We start from the raw sequence: 21,421 nt of genomic DNA, 5'->3' as shown, positions 1-21,421 counted from the left end.
ACATGTCAGGGGAGAGAGCGTGTTTTGACAGGACAGCTAGTCCTGTAGGTATGGTCACTGGAGAGAAATCAAGTAGCGGATTTGTACGTGAGATTAGAGAAGCAGTGGTGTTTATTTTGTTTTTTGGCTTTTGGTTTTTAATTCCCTCGCTCTCAGAGACGCTCAGTATTGTATAGTGTATTCAGACTGGAAATTGTACTGACACATATGGTTCAAGGCCAATGGGGTCATACTGTAGATAGCATACCGTATGTTCCCATAACTGTGTTTTTTTTAATCATTTCCTCAAGTGAATTGTTGGAGTGAATAGGAGCTGTAGCTCGGTGAGGTCAATTAGTGCAGTTGGGTTGTTTCGTGTCAGGCCACTGATTACATACTAAGGGCCGACAGACTTGAGTTCCTGTGTGATAGCGTGTTTGAATGTTTGATAGAGCTGCTTCACTCAGCTGGCTTTGCTAATCAAGTATAACAGAGAGAATAACAGGAACATTATCTGGGTGCTGCAGTAGCATTTGCAGCTATTTATGCAAATATGAACTGCGTGTTGCTTCACAGTGGTGATTTCAGATGTTATACTCTCTGCACTTCTTGCAAACAAGTTTGTTAGCTATAGAACAAGGATTTAGGGTTTGGTGAAAAAAGTTATTGCAGTGTCTTTAATGTAATGTTATGCATATAAAAAGACCTGTGTTTTTTCTTGATTTCACACTTATTAAAAATGTGATATACTTGTACATCACTGCTGACTCATTTCTATAGTAGAGCACATGTTTGTAGGGGAGTTTAGATCTTGTAGGTAGCCACAAGTTTGACAGCAGACAAGAAACGTGTTTACAGTAGATGATTAATCATTATGTAATGATATGTTTTAAAAGCTATCATTGCACGGTGATGCCGGCTGGAACTCTTTGAAAAAGCTTTGCTTCATTCATTTGTGGCTACTGACTGCAAACGTTGCAAGAAAGAGACAAATACACTTTATTCTTATCACAACACTGATGTTCGACACGTGCCTGTTTTTTTAAGGTTGATTCTCAAACACCATACCATGTGAATGCACTGCTTTTTTCGCATATTGGTGGTCATTCTAAGTTTGAACGCTGTTAATTGGATGAATCGTACTGCACCATTTAATTGAATAAAGGGCCCACTGAGCATGTCAAACATTTGTGTCTCTGGCACTCCTGTGTGACTCTGATGTGAAATGATACATTACAGATTACAGCAAATTTAAAAAAATACTTTCCCTTTTCCATAATGTGTTGCTCAAACCACTTTAAAATGAGAGGCCGACAATATTACAGTCGTTAGTGAGCCCATTACATACCTAATTATGCGATGCTGCATTGGTGTCTACGTTCTAGTGCGCTGACATTTTTTTAATACTCCTCTCCCTTGCTACCCAGTTCTCTTTTTCTGCTATTTAATGGCGTAGTCACAGCATTAATGGGCAATGTCTGCCCTTTTTTAGGTTTAATGCATGTTGGATGACTTATGTTTTTCACAGTGATTATATTCGTGCAGATTTCACCCTGCCGAAGGGAAGAGATGCATACTTGATTTTGTAAAGGCTGTCTGGTGATGTAAAGTAAATTGTCAACTAGGCTTGGGCGGTATCTGTTTTTTATACCCTCGTACCTTCCAGACATGTCAATGGGGTATACGGTATATGACGGTGTATAATGTCCATCCACCTTAAAAGCCAGCCCACCTTAAGACAAAGTTGTGGCTAACTTCAGCGCTACCCACTCACTAATAATCAACAGCAGGCAATTAAGCCATGGGAGTTGTTGCATTTATTCACCAACAAAAAGCCTAAACTGCACACTCGCTAATGTTACACCGTACACAACGCGTACAGAGAGTACCAACACATTAGTGGGCTGAAGAGAGACGTTGTGCTGTTAGTGCTGGCAGACTGGCAGTTGAATGAAATCATGTGGCTATTAAGTGCTTTTATAGTTTGGAGAAGATTAAACCCAAACACTCAATGTCCATCTCTCTGAGTTCAGCTGCCATAACATCACATCAATACACCATCATAGAGAGCAAAGCTGTAATATACGGTAATGCCTTACTACCGCCTCAACCCTAAGTGTCACTTGTCTATTGTCTGTACAGAGTGGACTCTGTCAATTACAGAACATTTATTTTTTTCATTTGAAAAGGCATTTTGAGCAAAACATGTTTAATTTTCAAAAAGTCAAAAGTAATTTGAAGCACAAAACCGGACGTGTTTTATTTTTTAAATATAATTTAACTGATTCCAAAATCTCTTCCTAGCCTTAACCAAAGCACCATTTGATTGCCCTGAGAGTTCACCTAAACCTAACCACCATTCTACAATTTGTGTGCAATGATCATTACTTCGCTCTAAAAATGTTGCTATCTATACGCAACTGGTAATAACAATTAGTAATATATGAACACAATTTCTTGGAGTCAGAGTTGACTGCAACTTTAATTTCATATCAATTCTAATCTTAACCCTGAGATTACCCATCTGCATTGAGTGAATCACCTGAACCATGGGTTCTAATTATAGGCTTTGTCATTATTGTAGGGTAGCATTTCTTACTCATACAGTAGGTGGGATGATGTTTTTTGAATATCCATCCGAAGTAAAGTATTCCTTCATATATACCAGCAGTGTGTTAGTGTGCATTCTGTCACATGAGGACCAGATAATGCTGACACCCACACACATACAGGTTCACAAAGCCTGATGTTGTAATGCTGCAGACTGTGTGCAGACTCACTGTGTTAAGCTTTTGACTTTGTTGTAGTTCCCTGCACAACAAATGACTTCCAAGAACTCTCAAATTGCTTCCTGGGATTAAAGGAAATGTAGTTTGAATTCAGAAAAGGCTTTTGATTCGTGTAGACTCGGTACAAATTAATTTGTACTTGCTCATTAACACACGTACAATGGTACAATAACACACTTACACCCACCACATTCATATTATATTTATTAGACTCTCTGATCTCTTGTCAAAACCTAATGTTCTCCCTCTGTGTGGTGAGTCTGCATGGAGGTAAGGCGCTACTATCCACTAAAAAGCCATCTTTTATTTATTTAAGATGGTGATGAAAATTGTATTTTTGATGATTACAATAGGACATAATTATAATCTTTTTGTCATTCCATCTGGTTGGCTTTGCTAATCAAGTATAACAGAGAGAATAACAGGAACATTATCAGGGTGCTGCAGTAGCATTTACAGCTATTTATGCAAATATGAACTGCGTGTTGCTTCAAAGGATATTCCTCTAACACATTTTCTCACCTCCCAACTCAATCAATGAAGGTGCCATTAAATTGTATCATTACTTGCTTGATGTGATATTTCTGCAATTTATTATCTTATTTCCATAGTTTTGGCTATCGTTACTATTAGAAATACAAACATTGAACTAAAGTTAAGAGCTGAGAACTCGGACCACAACAATGTTTTAAAAACAAAATGTTATGGGGATTTCACAAAATCATCAACTTCCCAACACACGAAAACATAAATTTAATGTCACCTGAAGACATCAATTTGACGACACATAAAAACATCCATTTGACAACATGCAAAAACATTAATTTCACCACAGACAGCTACATCAATTTCACGACACACGGAAACCAAGCTGCAACCTCCGCGGCTGAAACATTAAGTCTATTGAAGAATTGCCCCAAAACTGTAGTTTATCAAATAGTCTCTTGAGGCTGGTTCAAAAAGGGAGTCAATCCCAATAGACCCCCATGTTAATATGACAAACTTAACAATAGAAATAAACATGTTTACAGCCTGGTACGAAAAGCAGTTTTGATCTCTATAGCTAACATCCCCGTAATTGACTACTGTAAGGGGGTTAATTAAATTATATTAATGCTTAAAGTTATGCATGATTAAGGGCTTGACCAGTTTGAGTGACCACTCTAGCTGTCAGCTAGGTTTCACCTTATTTAATTTGAGTCAGTAGACTTAACCTCTCTTTACGTCACCTGGCCCCGAGCCTTAAACCCTGGTAAGCCCGTTCATTAGGACTGATATTGACTATATTTACCAGCCGTGACACGCTGGCATTGTTTTCACCTTGTGAGTGTGTGAGTCAACATGGCAAAACGTGGTCCTGAAGTTACCTACTGTAGCGAGAACTGAGGACCAGGAGAGAACCCATGCAGACAGGGAGAATACACAAACTCCTCCACACAGCCTGACAGGTGGAGGTGCATCTGTGAGACTGCAGTGCTAATCACTGAGCCACCATGCCACCCTGAATTTAACAGGATGAGTGGGTGGAGGGTGATGGGGGTGAGGATGAGGCAGATGGATGAAGGATGGAAAGCAGAACAAACAGCAGCCTCCTCCACCTTACTGCTGCCGTCACACTTCTTCTTTTGCATCCAGCTCAAAAAAACTTTCTTCTTCTTTTCTTCTCTGTCGTCTCCTCCTTTTCTTTCTCCACCTTTTCCTTGTTTTCTTTCTTTTGTAACATTTTCATACAGAGCTCTTCCAAGTATTTGTTCTTGTCCACCACCTGTTTGACTTTTGTCTCCCACCTCGGTTCTTCATTGGCTAGGCCGTCCTTTCTTCCTCTCCCCACTGTTCGTTCTTGGCCAACTCCTTTTTCAATTTGGTTTGCCTGACAAGCTTTTACTCAGGTCTGCCAGTTCTGCTCTTTCTGGGCCAGGTCCTTGAGGCTTGAGCCCCTGTAAACCTGTGCATTGAAACGACAGGGAACTCCACAAAGTCTGCTTATATTTACTAACCTTTACAGACCAGACACCTGAAGTTCATTTGAGTGAAGAGGGAAGAGTTAACCCAGTATTGCATCTCTGCTTAACTAACCTAAACTGGAACAAAGTTTTGAGTGAATCGTGGATTACATCATTGCTAATTTCGTCCATTTTCAGTGATGACAGGAACAAAAGACTGCATGGTATCTCAAAATAGCTTCTGGGTTTCTGTTTGGTGTCATGCATAACAGGTACTGATCAAAGAATGGACAGTAAATATTTTACAGCGTCTTATCACTAAATATAGTCTCTGTTTGTTTCTCTCTTGCATTAAACTATTAAATTCATTGCACCTCCTCCAGTTTGAACAAAGGATTTTCTCTTTCTCTCTCTCGCTCTTTTTATTTTGTGCTCATAGCGTTATTGAGGATCTTTTTTACATTCATCTTGTGGATTTGATTGGCAGTCTTTGACATGAGGGGGCTGCATTCAGCCAACCACTGATCTTTTTTAAGGTTTTCTTCTGTCCCCCGCCATTCTTGTCACATCTGTCATTTGCAACCTCCCACTGGAAAGGCTTTGTTTAGAACAGATATCGGAACTTTTGAAGGAGTTACCAATATTTTTCAGAGAGTGCAGCTCCCTTGCACTGTGACAAAATAGTTAATTTTATGTAGAGCCATCAACAGCAGCAGGAACATTCAGCCAGTGTCTGCTGTTGCTGTTGCCACCCAAAACTGAATGGCCAACTCAATGTGTTCAGTGTGGGTGTCACATTAACATTTGTGTTTACATACTATTTCAGCATTTAGCTCACGTTCCAAAGCAACACTGAATACAAGGGGAGGGAGGACATTTTAACAGGACACAATGGCTTGTACTGTCTGTACTAGAAATGTGTTGTGAATCGGAAGATAATATTTGGCATTGTACAACAATGCATTTCCTTTTAGATATTTATATACTCCAACAAAAATATCTTTTAGTTTCATTTCTTTGTAAAACTAGACTGCTTGTATGCATATAAATCATGTGTTCTTCATATAACTACTAATAATACTTTAGTTTCAGTAAAATATTATCAATTTGCTTGCTTGATAATAAAAAATTCTGGTTTTATTTTAGTCAAAGTTGATTCAATTAATCAAAGTAATGCAGTTCAAACTGGAATCATTTGAAATATCTACTGCTGACATATGGTACATTTTTGGGCTTATGACAGGTTCAAGAAATTAATTTAAAAAAATAACAATGTTGACATTGCTTGACAGAAAAGCAAACCAAGAGGACATTACAAATAGCTGCTCAGCAACTGTTGCATGTGTTGTGTTCATGAACATTTTTTAAACTTTGGAAAGAGTGGAAAAAAAAAATGCTTTTCATATGTCAATACGTCTTTATTATGCGATTATAGAAAAGTGGGTTTAATACACAAATTCATAATAATTTGACATACAAAGGAACATTTTTGCAAATTCAGAGACAGAAAATAGTCAAAATTAACCATCACAAATTAGCAGAGGCTAAGCTCAAACCTTAAAATGTCTTGTTTTGTTTGTCCAACAGTTCCAAAGTTGTTCAGTTTACTTTCTCCTCAAAAGTTATCAACATAATTGTACATTGATTTTCTGTCAGTTGACAGACTTATGACTTCATATTTATTTCAAAATTATTGAATACATTATTTTTTATCACATTCTTTAAAAATAAATCTGGCTACTATAGGGCAGACAGTATTAAAAAACTGCTACCCAATTAAATGCAAACTTAATTTGGCTCCACCTGGTTCTCTTTAATTTCTTTCAAAAATAAAATGTATGCAGAAAAATGTAAAGATGCTGCAATTACTGTGAAAACATTTCTGTTTATATCATTCAAATACATCATAGAAGGCCTCCTCTTCCAACAGCAAGCCATTTCTTGATAAAGCCATGTGTATGATGTAGAGGGAATCCAATGAGTTAAGTAGAGTTGAATTGATTGTTCACAATAGAAAGCGGGTTCAACACTGAGCTGTTTTCTGTTGATCAGAGGCCAACTCCAGATTAAACCATGACTCAGATTCCTGCCTCACCCCATCTGTCTCGCTAAAATGTAGACATCTCAGGACTCTATATTAGAGACGAACCTCTTCTCAGCTGCAGTCATAAATCATGGCCGAGGCTGCAGAATCCGTGGTACCACGGCTTAACTTAGTCATCATGTTTTTACAGGTCTTTTTCCGCTTATCAGCCTGAAAACCTGTGTGTGTTCCCTGAAAGCACGCTTATCTTCCCGGGTGATTACATTGACCCCAGGCCATTGATTACACATTGTCTACGCTAGAATGTCAGAATGAACACAGATGGTGACCAATTTTTGCATCCTGGCAGGGCTCTCTGCTCAACCAGCACCATCTATTCTAGCCCCGTTTCTGCTGTGTGGAAAATAGCTTCTGACTGTTTCTGCTGCTTCTCAAAGCAGAAATGAGCCTTTTATTATGAGTTAGGTCAGAATGGAATACATTTGATTTTTTTTTTAATCGTTTTCCCCTGTGGATATGTGAGTGTTTTTTTTCTGCTTGAGTGACAAAGCAATTGTTAGAGGAAGGAGAAAGCTGTTGCTACGTTACCCTATACTGTTTAATTTCTCTGTTTTTCATGTTCCCTTCTGGCTGTCACAACAGCTGTCGAGAGGTTGAGTATTGTGGAGCCCCACTGTATACTGCAGGGCGGCTAGTTCGGTACTTGTCCTTTAGTTTTTTGTATTTCCATTCTTCTTTCTGAGGAGGTCAGTTGCGGCTAAAGCACTGGCGGCAAATAAAAATAGAGGAGACGCTGAATACCTACTCTAATCTCCTCTCTGTGCTCTCTGCTCACCCTCCCTGAGGGAAAGCAGATAAATCTCCATTCTTCAGATATAGAGGCAGACAGCTGGAGGGTCATGTCTTTGTCGTGCTCACTGGCCTGCTTAACCTTGGCCAGTGGAATTTGTCAATTTATTGGGATAAAAAACCCATCCATGAGACTATATTAAGGATAAGTTATTTCCTATAATAACAATAATAATAGTGGTAAAGGGCTGCATGGTGGTGTGGTGGCTAGCAGCTCACCACAGCAAGAGGGGCCGGAGTTTGATACCCGGGCGAGATGGGCCTTCTGTGTGGAGTTTGCATGTTCTCCCTGTGTTAGCGTTGGTTTTCTCCGGGTTCTCCGACTTTCTCCCACAGTCCCAAGCTTAGGTTGATTGGCAACTCTAAATTGAATATACTCTATACTCTGTACTCCCGACGCGACCCCGAACAGAATCAGAATCAGAATCAGAACCGTTTATTGCCAATGTGTGTTGCACATACAAGGAATTTGTCATGGCGGGTGGTGCATAACATAAACGGTTAAATATAATGGATGGATAATAGCAATAACAACAAAACGAAATTGAAAGTTGAAAAGGTCTTGAACTGTAATAAAAAGCAATATTCAACAGTATTATGTACAGCAGTTTTCTGCTGCATAGCTGCATGCATTTTGTGTACACTCTGCTAAAATAAGATTATTGCTTTTACACTCATACATGCACTTTTCCCACCCAAAATGCCCTGTTAGTGTTACTACTTCTGCAGTTCAAACACCTTTGAGAAAATTATCCTAATCCACTTTCCATCCACCACAGACTCCCTGTTATAGTTCACATATAAAGCCCAAAGGTCTGTGATGACACATTGAATGTGGCACTTCACGTTAATATCTCACATCATGACAGCTCAAGTAGAAATCAAGGATTTTTAGGTGGATTTCAACACCATGATATCAGCGCTCTTGCTGGTCAAGCTTTACCAGCTGTCCCTGTCCTGTGACCATGCACAGCTGTTCGTAAAACATTGAGCTTTCAAACTGTAGAAAGCACATAATAAGTCTGAGAAGCACACATCAAAGACCCTGAACTGCAGCGATGAGCTGTGCTCATAGGCTGTGGGCTGTTTCCTCCTGCAGCTCTCTGTCAAACTACATCAGTTTGCAGATGACAGAGTGTTGTTCAGACTGAAAAGAGACAGGAGTTGCAGTTATGAAACAACAGTTTCATAATATAACCCAAAAATCACAAATTTGTCTGAGGGCTTTAGAATCTGTACAGAACTTAAGACCCTCACCGTCTTAAGACTCTTTATTCGATGATTGTAGATTTCAGGAGAAGACCCACAGCCTCTGTTTTAACCTTTGGATGATACTCCACCTAAGATCTATCTTTTTGTATTTTAATCTTTTAGAGAGAACAAAAGTCACATACAGAAGCATCTCATGTATATGTTTTAGCAATATTTTCAGGATAGCACTTTGAGCGACATGTATTTCAAGCCAATACCCTCTATATATATATCTTATAACTTCTGTTTATAGTTTTACACACACCGGTGCCAGTATCTATTTATATTACATGCATGTTGCTCTACAGGATCACTGCTGCATTACCTTATCTGCTTGTTTAGTATTTCTTTGTATACATTTCTTGAAATTTAATGAATCTAGATCAGAAACAATTATGCGATTGGTAATTTGACAGAATCCTCAACAATCTCGTTAATTGTTCGTCATTTATCAAGCAAAGGCGCTGGTTCCATCTTAACTAATGTTAATATTTGCTGCTTTGGTCTGTTTTATATCATTATGAATTGAATGTCTTTGAAATTGGATACTTGCAATTTTTCTGCGATTTTATTGAGGATTAATTGTTAGAATAATCAAAAGGCAAATAGTTATTATTTGCAACCATTTAAGAATCATGTACACTATTATGTTTATGTACAGTGTGTCTTAATGTCATCAGTCTTACAAAACTACCATCTTACAGAAAGTAACTTTAACTTCCCATGGAGCACTTAAATTGAGAGTGAGAAGTTGATAATGAAAGGAATTGAGAAAATGAGTTCACTGTGTGTCATTATGTGTCATTATGTGTCATGCCATAGCAAATGAAATCACTGTTGCTCCACCACCCTGTTGGCTTTTTCCCTGCATGGCTTAAACTGAATTTCCCAAGTTGGCTCTGTGCCTGGGAGATACTTTGGGCATGACCCGTGCTATTAACCCAGCGTGTTGTCTCCCTTGGTAATGACAGCAGGTAAAATGAGCCAATTTTGTTTTGGTTGTCAGAGACATTGATTTATTGTACGTTTTGGCACGGGACTCGTCATCACTAGTCTTTGTTTGTAGTCAATTAAGTGCATTTGGAATTTTTGTATCAGATTTTCACATCAGAATGCTATCTTAGGGATGTGAGGAAACAAATCTTTCTCTCTCTAAATTGTTTCTGCTTTTATCTCAACACTTTGAAATAGCATTAATTCTCACTAGAAAGCCCTCCCGGATGCTCCACATCTCGTAAATTATCTTTTCATTGAACAGCAAAAATTGATTGTACATTCAGTTTAGTCTATTGTTCACAAAACAAAGGCGATGAGCCTGAAAGAAAGCATTTTACAGAAGCACTCACCAGAGACAGCTCATGTGCTGATGTCATTCAACATGGGCTTTCCAAGTTAGCACAGCGTGCTAGCACCATTGCGATTCAGTCATAGAAAATGACCAACTGATCAAAGTTTAATATTTATGATGATTGGCGCCTGTCATTGGCAGCCCACTGCTCCCTATATACAGGGATGGGTAATATGCAGATGTCAAATTTCATGTATGTGTATATGTATATGACAATAAAAAGGGTTTCTATCTCTATTCTATTAAATTATAATCTGAGAAGGAGCTTTGTTGAAGGAGGGAGGGTATTTGTTATTCTAGTGTATTAGCAGGGAAGCTGCACACAGCTGTTCTTAATAACCATTATTAGTGCCAGCCAAACGACATGCACTGTGATTCCAGAGTTGCAGCTCACTCTTTATCCATTCACTTCCTTATGATTCTTAAAAGCCAAGTAGATTTCTAGTAGCTGTATGGAGCTGGTTTTTGTGTCCCTGTTTCGTTTATCCTGTGCAGTCAAATGCTGTCACATAGGGATGTTAATAAGATCAGTTAAATGGTTAAAAGAAATATTTAATTTTTTCACAAGTTAAGCAAAACTCAGGTGATATGCTTTTCAGGAGAATAGCTGGTCAGCCCACCTTAAGAGAACATGAATTAGAGTTGTTGCTAACTCCCCTCACTTTAATCAGCAGGTGGCAAGCAAGACACAGGAACTTGGCTTTGTTCTTGAGGAGTTGTAATATTTATTCTAAGAAAAATAAACTGTACACACACTGCCCTGCTATGTTCACAACTAAATGGCAATGCACGCGACATCGTGGCTCCTAACTCTCTGGTATGGACGAACTGGGGACTCAGTTGCCTGTTTCGTGCATCGGTTATTGTTGCAGCTGGGCAGCTTGTAATGGCACTTCAACCACAGCACACTGCAATGCAAGGCACTAAAGTTTTCCGTTAATGATCATTAACAAGGGCCGGCTATCAGTCAGAAATAGTATTTAGGATATTAAGTATAGTATTTATAGTAAGTATTCCAGGGTTTAACAGGTCGCGGTAAAGATATGCTGCAATGTGCCAGCAAACATGGGAGAAGAAGACTGCAAGCTAGTAAACATTGATGTTAACAAATGTTTTATGATGAAGGAATTACACTTGAGACATTTGTTAGACCTCAAGGATAAACACAATATATTTGGGGGAATAACACTAAATGTGAACATTAGTCTGTCAGACTGAAAACCTGTTTGTGTGATCCCTTTTTCCCTCTGCAAACAAGTGAACATAACTTTTGGTTGTTTAAAGTAAAACTCCACAGGGCGTCTTTAAAGGAACAGATTCATCTTTTTTATTTTGGGCAACACTAGCAACATGGCTCTTGGGATGGCAATGTCGGTCTGTTAGGTGGTTGGTCAGTCTGTCACTTTGGTCCTGACTGAAATATCTCAACAAATATCAGATGGTTTGTCATGGACATTTGTGTAGACATTCATTGTTCTCAGACAATGTGTTCATATGATGTTTGTGATCCTCTGCAGGATTATATTTTTGATTCAGAGTAAAATATCTGGACAACTATGGGATAGATTGCCATGAAATTGTGGGAAACAGTCATTTCTGCATGAATATATAAGTAATGACCCACGATTACTTTAAACGTTTCCCACCTGATATTATTGCACAGTAGACTATGTCAGTGGTTTCCATTGAAGCTCTGCAGATAGATATAGAGATGGATTGCATGCTACCTCTACTTCATTTGACGTTCAAAATAAAGTCTGCTGAGCGTTGAAAATGATCTGATAATGTTCAGAGGGTGTTTTCAATGCTATACACACAATACAGCAGGCCCCAACCCCAACTTTGGCCATAATACATATACTAACATATAATATTTTGGCCAATAAAGAATAACTGGAGCCATACTACATTCATGAATATTTAGATTGAGACTTTTTTTCCAACCTTCTTCACAGAAACATTTTGCAGCGTTTAGTTGGTGAAAATTGCTGCCAGGGAATGTAATCACTGAGAGCATCTGAAGCCTCCTACTCTCTCCACCCTTCTACTTAATAATTCAACAACAAGCATAGCCTCTGTGGGCATTCACTGTGAAAGGGAGCGCATGACCTCCAGCACAGCAGCAGGTGGTATACTGCAAGAGGTTGCATTGTGCAGAAATTGATGTTAAGTTGCTTTGCTCTTCGCTGTCTATTTTTAGTGGATTTTTTGCCAGGGCTCAAGAATATTTGGAATAAAATGTCACACATTGATCTACAGGCAAAAGGACATTAGTGTTAATAACACTGAGAAGATCTCATTGATCTTTCAATTACACTTTTTTAATGTTACAAATTTTGTTTTCCAGGTAAACCAATCCACATTATACATTTTGCATGCAGGAAAAGTTCCTCATTATACTGCTAGGTATCACGCATGACTGTAATCAGTTAACTGTACGTACAACACTTTATAAAGTTAACTGGTATATGTGGTGATCATCAGTGAAAATATTTTTTTTGCAAACGTTGAAACTGTCTTGCACAAAATCAGCAATTGTTTACACATAAAAGCTGTATTAACTTTCTACAGCACTTTCCTGTCTTCATGAATCACTGTGCTCGCGGTTACAATAATATCATTTGAATCAGTCAAGGGCAGAAAAAGTGTCACTGATCCAGTTATGCAATCTAATAAAATGGAATCGATGTTTTGAAAAGCCACGTATAGCAGAACTGCAATATTGAAGCTATTTTGATTTTAAATCGCCGTTACATGCAAATGAGCCCAAGCAGAGTGTGCAGACATGTTGGGTTGTCATAGCAGCCAGCATGAATGATGCCACAGCTCTGGAGCCAGCTGATACATGCGGCCATTACAACTGTGGTTGACACAGTTTCTCTTATGACAAAGTGTTGTACTTATGCCAATCAAGACTGAGAACGAAAGTATGAAAGTATGAAAACAAATTGTCAATATGTCCTACCCTAACACACCTTCTGGTCCATAGTGAATCATATTATTTATAATTTTCTCTATTTAAAAAAAAATGTATTTAGACCAAGATGTTTATTTACACAGAAGAAAATGTTGCCCAGTACACCGCTAACTCAGACCAGATTAATCCAATATCAGTTGCAATTAATTTATCACGTTGAGATGGCAGGGAAGTAATCCCATTTGTTAAATGACTGTTGAATCTCTGTTTTAGATTACGATGTCTGGTGAAGCAGCTGGAGAGAGGAGAGGCTTCCCTCACTGATCTCAAGAAGAACCTAGAATATGCAGCGTCGGTGCTAGAATCTGTTTATATCGAGGAGACGAGGTAAGTAAACAACAGCTTTCTACAGTGGAACAAGTATTGACATGGTTAATTTATGAAGAACAATAGTGCAGCACTGACAAATATAGAATACAGAATCACACACCGTGATGACGAATATTACACTAAATGTATAACTAAATGTGTAACAGGCATATTGCAAACCGTACCTTAACTCTGAATTACTTTTAAATATAATTTACTGAGATACTCTACTTACTTACCACTACATTTCAGAGGGAAATGTTGTACTTTTTACTCCACTACGTTTATCTAATATCTATAATTACTACTAACTTTTCAGATGGAGGATGCATTGTTACCGCTGCCAATGAGGTTACATTTTTGGTTCAGTTTGTTTCTTTTACTTTTAGTTAAACAGGATTACAGGAAAAACTACTGGCCTGGTTTCCATGAAACATGGTGTTAGGGTGTAGCATTATTTCAGAATTTCGATAACTTTAAGTGTGCCTCTCTAATTATAGATTACACTACCCAAAAGCATATGACCAGCTACAATATTTCAGTAAAAGTGCTGACATTTTAATACATCAATAATATTTTGAAGGGCACTCTCAGTGCACAGACCACCACCAAGGCCAAATGCCCTATTGCCGATATTCAGATCTGCTTCAAAAATCATGTGGTTTCTTTATTGACCCATGCTGCAAACTTCTACCCGATTTCATGAAAATTAGGCCAGTAGTTTTTACGTAATCCTGCGGACAAACAAACAAACAGAACCAAAAACATAACTTCCTTGGCAGAATAATAATGCATCACTGTTTAATTCTGCGCTTTTACTGAAGTAGCTTTTGAATGCGATACTTCTAAATGTAATGGAGTATTTATTACATTTATATTGCTATTTAAACAACCTAAATACTTCTTCCACTGCCAAATATGAGGTTTATGGTCATGGAAAAGTCATGGATCGATTGTTGTAAAGATATGGTTAAGATTAGGGAATATGCAAGGTCAATGTATGTCAATAGTGTAGTGCAGGTCCAGAATCTGAGATATGATCGGGTTTATGGAATTATGTAAGCCTCTCGTCATCTAGATCCCAGCAGATTAGGGCCAGCGATGGCAGGACCACTCCAAGATGAAGGATGATGAACTATCCAGTGCAGAGTCCATGTAGCACCATGATTATCAGTGTGATGTGAATGTTTTCTCTATGCCATAAGAACATGTATTTAGTTCAGAGGGTGGAGACCAACAGGCTTTGCTCTTGATCCCCTGTACATGTCAACACAACAGGGTAGCTGTGGAGAATGATGTCACACAATTGGATTTGAATACTCCATCATGGTGTTTCAAAAGGCCTGGGATGTTTTAATGTTACATAAGAGGTGATATTATTTGATGGACAGCGCTGGGATTTTGAGTTTGCTGCAATAAAGGCTAGATATTTCAGTAAGCCTTTTGTCTCTCTGCATCTGTCTGTGTCCCCTTTTCTTTGCTTCTTTTCTATTTGTGTCTGTCTTTTACCTTACATACCTCCTTTCTCCCTTCTTTCAGGCGTTTGGTGGACACAGAGGATGAACTCAGTGACATCCAGTCAGAGTCGGTTCCCTCAGAGGTGAGGGATTGGCTGGCCTCAACCTTCACCCGCCAGATGGGCCTGATGCTGCGTCGCAATGAAGAGAAACCTCGCTTCCGCAGCATCGTCCACGCCGTCCAGGCGGGCATATTTGTTGAGAGGTAACGTGTTTGTGATGAGCAAGCACACAGCCGCATTCACATATCGGCGAGTAGTCATCAATGTTGAATAATTAATATGGATTGTCACCTTTATCTTTCCCCGACTGAAGTCGCAAATCTATCATTGTTCAAGTGTAGCCCACACCGACTTAAAGCAGTTCTATCAACATCTTTAGTTCGGCCTTGAATAATGAAAAGACAACCATGGTGTTCTCACACAGTGAATCTTCTGCACGAACACTTTTTATTACTGATGTTTTGCAGAGCATTGCTGAAGTAAATATTCTTTAGTTTTAGACTGTTGGTTGAACAAGATAAGACATTTAATGAAATGCCACTGTGCTTGTGATCGACATTTGTCACAGTTTTCTGGTGTTTTATAGACCAAACGATTAATCCGTTAATAGATAAAACAATATAATAGTAATAAGTAATCACTTGTGAAATCAAATATTAGTTGCAGCCCTAATGTAGTGTGCTATATTTACTCTTTGCCATTTCATTTGAGTGTCCTGATTGTGTGAAATGTATGCACTACGCAATGTCCACAATACAACCATGTACACTTCTTTCTGCTAACAATCACTCAATGCAGATGCCAAAATTCTACATCGCCATTATTGATTCATAAGTGTCTGAAATCTCAACTTAGAATCTCAACTCTGGAGTAAATTATTGACTGATCTCTATTATGCAGTAAATAGATTCTATAGGCAGAAGTGAACGAGGGATTTGGGGTACAGGGAATTGTCTAGGTTAGAATATAGTTGATTGTTAATGTGGAGCATATTTCTCAACTCTCTCTGAACTCTCTATTTGTCCTTTACTGAATGAAAACTAGTGGCAGCTGAGAAGCTGGAGAAGCCGATTCAAAACTCTAAACCACTACAAGTGGGTCTGTAAACTGGTCTGGTCTTTTAACATTTAAATTAGTTGGAAATGTGTTTGTACTCTCTGAACAGTCACTCACTCACCTGAGTCACCCATCACAGCCTTGGCAAGCCCCGATAAACACAATCATTCAGAGACTTGCGAACGGCTCCCTCTCCAAAATCACATACTAACATGCAACATACATTTGTTCAAATCAGTAAGCCTCAAACATGTAAGCTGTAATCTTTCTTAATCTGTTGTTACAGAGGGCCGTCTGTTATCAGACATTTACAATGAAGAAAGATTGGAAAAGGGAGGATGAAAATGAAAAGGTGGAACAGTGATGAAGCATGAGGTGTCCACCATTTTAAATTTGAAAGAATGTCCTGTTCTAACAAAATGGCCAGCTTTATATCAAGTTGCATTCATGGAAGTTATTGTAAAACTTTAAGTAATTGCATATTTTGTTGTATTCCACTGTTTTTTTTGGATGCTGAGCAATGCACACCAACTTCTAATATTCCACTAATGTCATTGAGAATTACACATCTTGTATTGCAATATGAGATTAAATGGATCTATATTCTATCCTTCACATTCGACAAAGCCTTAAGCCATTGCCATGTGAAAAAAAACTCCTTTTCTCAACTAAACCTTTTCAGCACAGTTTCAAACCAAATTGTGTTGATTTGAGGGTTTATAGTTTGTCTTGGTGGGGGACCTTCCAGGCCGTGGTTTGGTAACCTTTGGTGTTTACACTCAGCGGTGCGCTTCATTTGATGTTTTTATCTCGTCCAAACAGGATGTACCGTCGTACCTCCAATATGGTGGGACTCAGCTACCCCCCTTCTGTCATATCTGTGCTTAAGGTATTAACACGTGCACACACATCCAAGCAGAAGCTCACAGATATGAAATAACAACTTTGTACACTTGTGCCAAAATCAAGACTGCATACCCTGAGCTATTTACAAGAATTAGATTTGCAGTACCACACATCTTAACCCTTTTTTTCTGTAAAGATGAATACATTACTTGAGGGGAAACCTGTTATTTTACATTTTTCTTCCCCTCACAGCATGTTGACAAGTGGTCGTTTGACGTGTTCGCTCTGAATGAGGCCAGCGGGGATCACGCACTTAAATTCATATTCTACGAGTTGCTCACAAGATACGACCTCATTAGCCGTTTCAAGGTAAAGCCTCAAGGATATATATATATATATATATGTGCACTGTACTGCTGGTCATTGCTTTGTCATTAAAACAAGGAAAAGCTAGAAATATTCCGTATAGATCACAATAACCTTCACAATGCCTGATTTGCTGGAAGTCAGCTCACTCACTTCTGTGTCTCATAAGTGTTAGATCGTGTTGTGTCTCAGCAATGACTGAATTATAAAAGGGGATGGACATACAGTACTCTATCTCATCTGACACTGGTGGAGCCGATTTTCCACAGCGCCTTACAGCTGAGGACACTTCACTTTAAGTGACAGCATCTTAGAGTAAATGACATGGGCAATGAAGCTGACATGAATATGTAATCATAGTCTGCAGTAGCCTAAATGATTCACGATCCATGATTTTATGACATCAATTTCAGATGCTGCGGGGACTGTGCGTGTAGCGAAATTGTATGCAGTCATCATTTAAATCGCTCAATAGCTTTAAGAAGTGTCTTACTGTCTGCGGTGTTTTTTTTTTTTTTTTAAGCTGGCAGTCATTTGTCGTTGTTGTTTTGTCTGCCGTCAGATCCCGATCTCTGCGGTGGTGTCATTCGTGGAGGCCCTAGAAGTGGGATACAGCAAACATAAAAACCCCTACCACAACCTGATGCACGCTGCTGATGTCACGCAGACTGTACACTACTTGCTACTCAAGACTGGCATGGTGGTAAGTAGGATTTGACTGCACAATTACACGTTAGACACCTACATAACCCAGTTGAACATACAAGCGTTTCTTTGGTTCCCAGTAGGAAAGCTTAGTCTATATAATCATATTATCCACATGAGATTCAGAACATCAGCTGCCGTATGCCAGCCTTATTGTAGCTTTTTTTTTTTATTGGAGTATCCATTCCTTAAACAAGACAAGATATCCCCGTCTTGCTCAGGGCAGGTTTGAGAACATCAACCCACATATCTAAGATCATCTGTCAAAATGGGACACTCATTAAGGATCATTGTCTCAACATTTGAAGTTCATTTGTTTTGTTGCCCAGACGTCACTTCATATTTCATGTTCCTTTTGTTCTTTTTTCATCTTGTGACCTATATTTCACTGCTTCCCACTGGAGTGACTTTAGGGCATTTCTGATGCTGCATCCATTCCCAAAAAAAAAAATCCTTAGCCTCGCTAAAGCCGAGTTCAAAGTCCCCCAACCAGCCAACCAGCTGGCCGCCCCCGCTTCCAGTGTTTTTATTTAATCACCGTAATAAGGTGGCTGCGACAGCTGTCGACATGGTGTGTTTCTTTGGGCACTGCCTTGCAGAGTAAACCACATTACTTCTAGAACCACGGGCTCCTGGGAGAGCAGGAGAACAGCATCTATCATTTTGCAGGCCCTCCAGACTCCATTAAATCAACAATCAACAGGTCATTCATAAAGCCGGCCCCATGAGGAAAAATACTGAGGGATGGTTCAGCCATCTTGCCCCCACCCACCTCCCTATCCCCACCCCCCCTGTTCTTAATGACTCCCCCATCCGCACTGTTGATTCGTCACCCATATCGACTGGCCGTCCTGAGCTAAATCCCCACTCTGTGTACGTGAGTGCACACAGATGCACACAGATCAGAAGAAAATTCCCAGTCACAGGTGTGTGGATGTTGCAAACACTCACAGGTTAAATATAAACGCCTATAAATAAAAAGCACACACATGCACGAACAGTCCATATAATTCACATCCGTTTGACCATTCACGTCTTTATCTCTATTACTGTTTTTTCCTTTTTATGTCAGTTAAAGGAATAGTTTGACATTTTGGAAAATACACTTATTCACTTTCTTGATGGCAATTAAAGGAGGAGATCAATACCACAAGTAGGACTGCAGTGTTAATTTCATGAACGCAAATGATGAAGATGAAATTAGTTACCAAAAATAGAGGTGGCTAAATTGGAATTTCAAAATACAAACTATAACGAAATAACGAAATTACATAGAATGATATTCATCTGCTTTCAGTAAGTTTGTTCCTGACATTTATTATAATTTAAGAATTAGTTTTTGTCAACTAAAAATTGACCAAAAATTTGAAAACAAGCATGGACTTTTGAGCTCAGGACTAAAACTACATTTAAAAAAGCGGACAAAACGCTGGTCTGTACAGTAAATACAAAGCTACTAAGTTACCAGCAGCGGTAAGCTGAGCTTAGTTTAGCATGAAGAATGGGAATAGGGGGGGACAGCTAGCCAGCTCTGTCTGAAGGTGACAATATCAGTCTACCAGCACCTCTGAAGCTCACAAATTTACACATTATATCACGTTTGTTTGTTTTAGAATCACAAGCAGCTAGCCAGGTTAGATTTCTCCCCCCGGCTGTAGCTACATATTCACCACACAGACATGAGTGTGGTATGAATCTCATTATTTTACCCTCGGTTGAGCATTAGGAGTTGCTGTTACTTTCACAACATTCTCTTCTTTTCTGTTGTCACGAAAAAGGTTTTAATTTGAACTAAACAGCTTAATGGGTATCCTCACCTTGTCATGTCAAGTAAATTTTTATTATAGCTCAATATTACAAAGCATATTTCAAAGGGCTAAAAACAGCAACGAGCAATATTAGCAAAACACACGAAAAACGTACTGTGATGTAATGTTTAAATTTATATTTGGTAACAGGGACAAACCAGACTGAGACTCTGTCTGGAAGGGAAAAGAGGAAGGAGTGTTAAAATATGATTCTCAATAGAGCTTGTATTATTTAAAGCTTCGCTTTTACTTTTCCTACCTTTCCTCTCTCTTCTCCTCCCAATTTGTTTCCTTTTATCCCTGACGGTAATGTATTCCTCATGCCAAATACTTCTCGATGCATCTTTTACATCACTTTATTCCTCTTCATCTTTCTGTCCTATTCCTGTACTATTCTCTGCATTCGCCTCTTCTCATTTCTCTTCCCTAATCTCTGTCCATTCTTTCCTCTTCTGTTCATTACTTACCTTCTCTCCTGTCAATGTCGCTGTCTTTTCCATCTCGTTGCTTACTCTCTTCCATATACTTCTCTTAATATTCCCCTCCTCCTCATTATGTTCACCCCCCATTCTTCTCCTCTTTTTTTGCCTGCAGCATTGGTTGACTGAGCTTGAGATCTTTGCCATGATCTTTGCGGCAGCGGTGCACGACTACGAGCACACGGGGACCACAAACAACTTCCACATTCAGACAAGGTAATGGATCATACAATCATGAATTCATGGCTCCGACTCGGCCGATCAATGTTTTCATTTGCAGCGAGGGAGCTTTACAATCACACTGAGGTCGCCTGCAGTGCAGTAATAACGCTGAGGCAGGACGGGAGTCCAAATGAACTCCAAACTCTTTGCCTTTGAGAACTTGAGTTTGAGAGAACACATTGTAACAAAATTAAAGTTACTCGTTTTGTTGATAAACTACTTCATAATGTATCCTTACTTTCACACTGAAAGTCAATTCCTACAATTGTCCAGATTCCTTTAATTCACAAAATGAAACTTCGAAAACTTCATGTCAATAATGTTGTCCAGACCAGAACGTTTCTATACATGATATATTTCAGAGAGAGAAACCTATCAGTTTAATCATTTTTGTATTGTGTACAACCTGTATCTCTTTGACATTGTGACACACAATTTAATTAAAAAGACAAAGCCACATCCAGGGATCAATTGTTTCTCTTGTAGTTGTTCTTTCCAATGTAGACCTATAGAAAGATTGCTCTTTGGTTTCTCTTTGACAGGTCAGACACAGCTATCCTTTACAATGACCGCTCAGTGTTGGAGAGTCACCATGTGAGCGCAGCCTACCGCATGCTGCAGGAAGACGATGAGATGAACATACTCTACAACCTCTCCAAGGATGACTGGAGGTCAGTAAGACAGATAGAGAGTCCAGACATGAGGCAGGCCGAGCAGAACAGTTTCACAGTGTACATGTTCAAAGCCAAAAATGAATTTATCTCTTATTTTTCAAGATTAACAAATGTGCTCAGTGGAGCGAAAATCTGAAAAGCTGGATTACCTTCAAGGTCCAACAACTTTGTGCTAAATGGAACTGTTATGTGTGATAATACATTAAAGGAGACAGCTGAAATCCAATTTCTCACAGCATAAGCTGGAACTTGTCAGG

At 39.0% G+C, this 21,421-nt stretch overlaps 1 protein-coding gene across 3 annotated transcripts in view; it reads left to right on the top strand.

The window, feature by feature from the left end:
- Positions 1 to 21,421, top strand: part of pde1cb (phosphodiesterase 1C, calmodulin-dependent b) — a 69,140-nt gene that overhangs the window by 34,625 nt on the left and 13,094 nt on the right. For all 3 annotated transcript variants that reach the window (XM_031865059.1, XM_031865058.1, XM_031865060.1), the window contains 7 exons: positions 13,394 to 13,507; positions 15,029 to 15,211; positions 16,887 to 16,953; positions 17,163 to 17,279; positions 17,839 to 17,979; positions 20,384 to 20,484; positions 21,033 to 21,161. In XM_031865059.1, the coding sequence (XP_031720919.1) occupies positions 13,394 to 13,507; positions 15,029 to 15,211; positions 16,887 to 16,953; positions 17,163 to 17,279; positions 17,839 to 17,979; positions 20,384 to 20,484; positions 21,033 to 21,161 (852 nt within the window). The remainder of the gene's footprint in view (positions 1 to 13,393; positions 13,508 to 15,028; positions 15,212 to 16,886; positions 16,954 to 17,162; positions 17,280 to 17,838; positions 17,980 to 20,383; positions 20,485 to 21,032; positions 21,162 to 21,421) is intronic.

The sequence above is a fragment of the Anarrhichthys ocellatus genome, unplaced genomic scaffold (genome assembly GCF_004355925.1).
Source record: "Anarrhichthys ocellatus isolate YVR2014 unplaced genomic scaffold, GSC_Weel_1.0 scaffold32, whole genome shotgun sequence".
In the NCBI taxonomy this organism is placed as follows: Eukaryota; Metazoa; Chordata; class Actinopteri; order Perciformes; family Anarhichadidae; genus Anarrhichthys; species Anarrhichthys ocellatus.
This window is presented reverse-complemented; position numbering and strand designations above follow the sequence as displayed.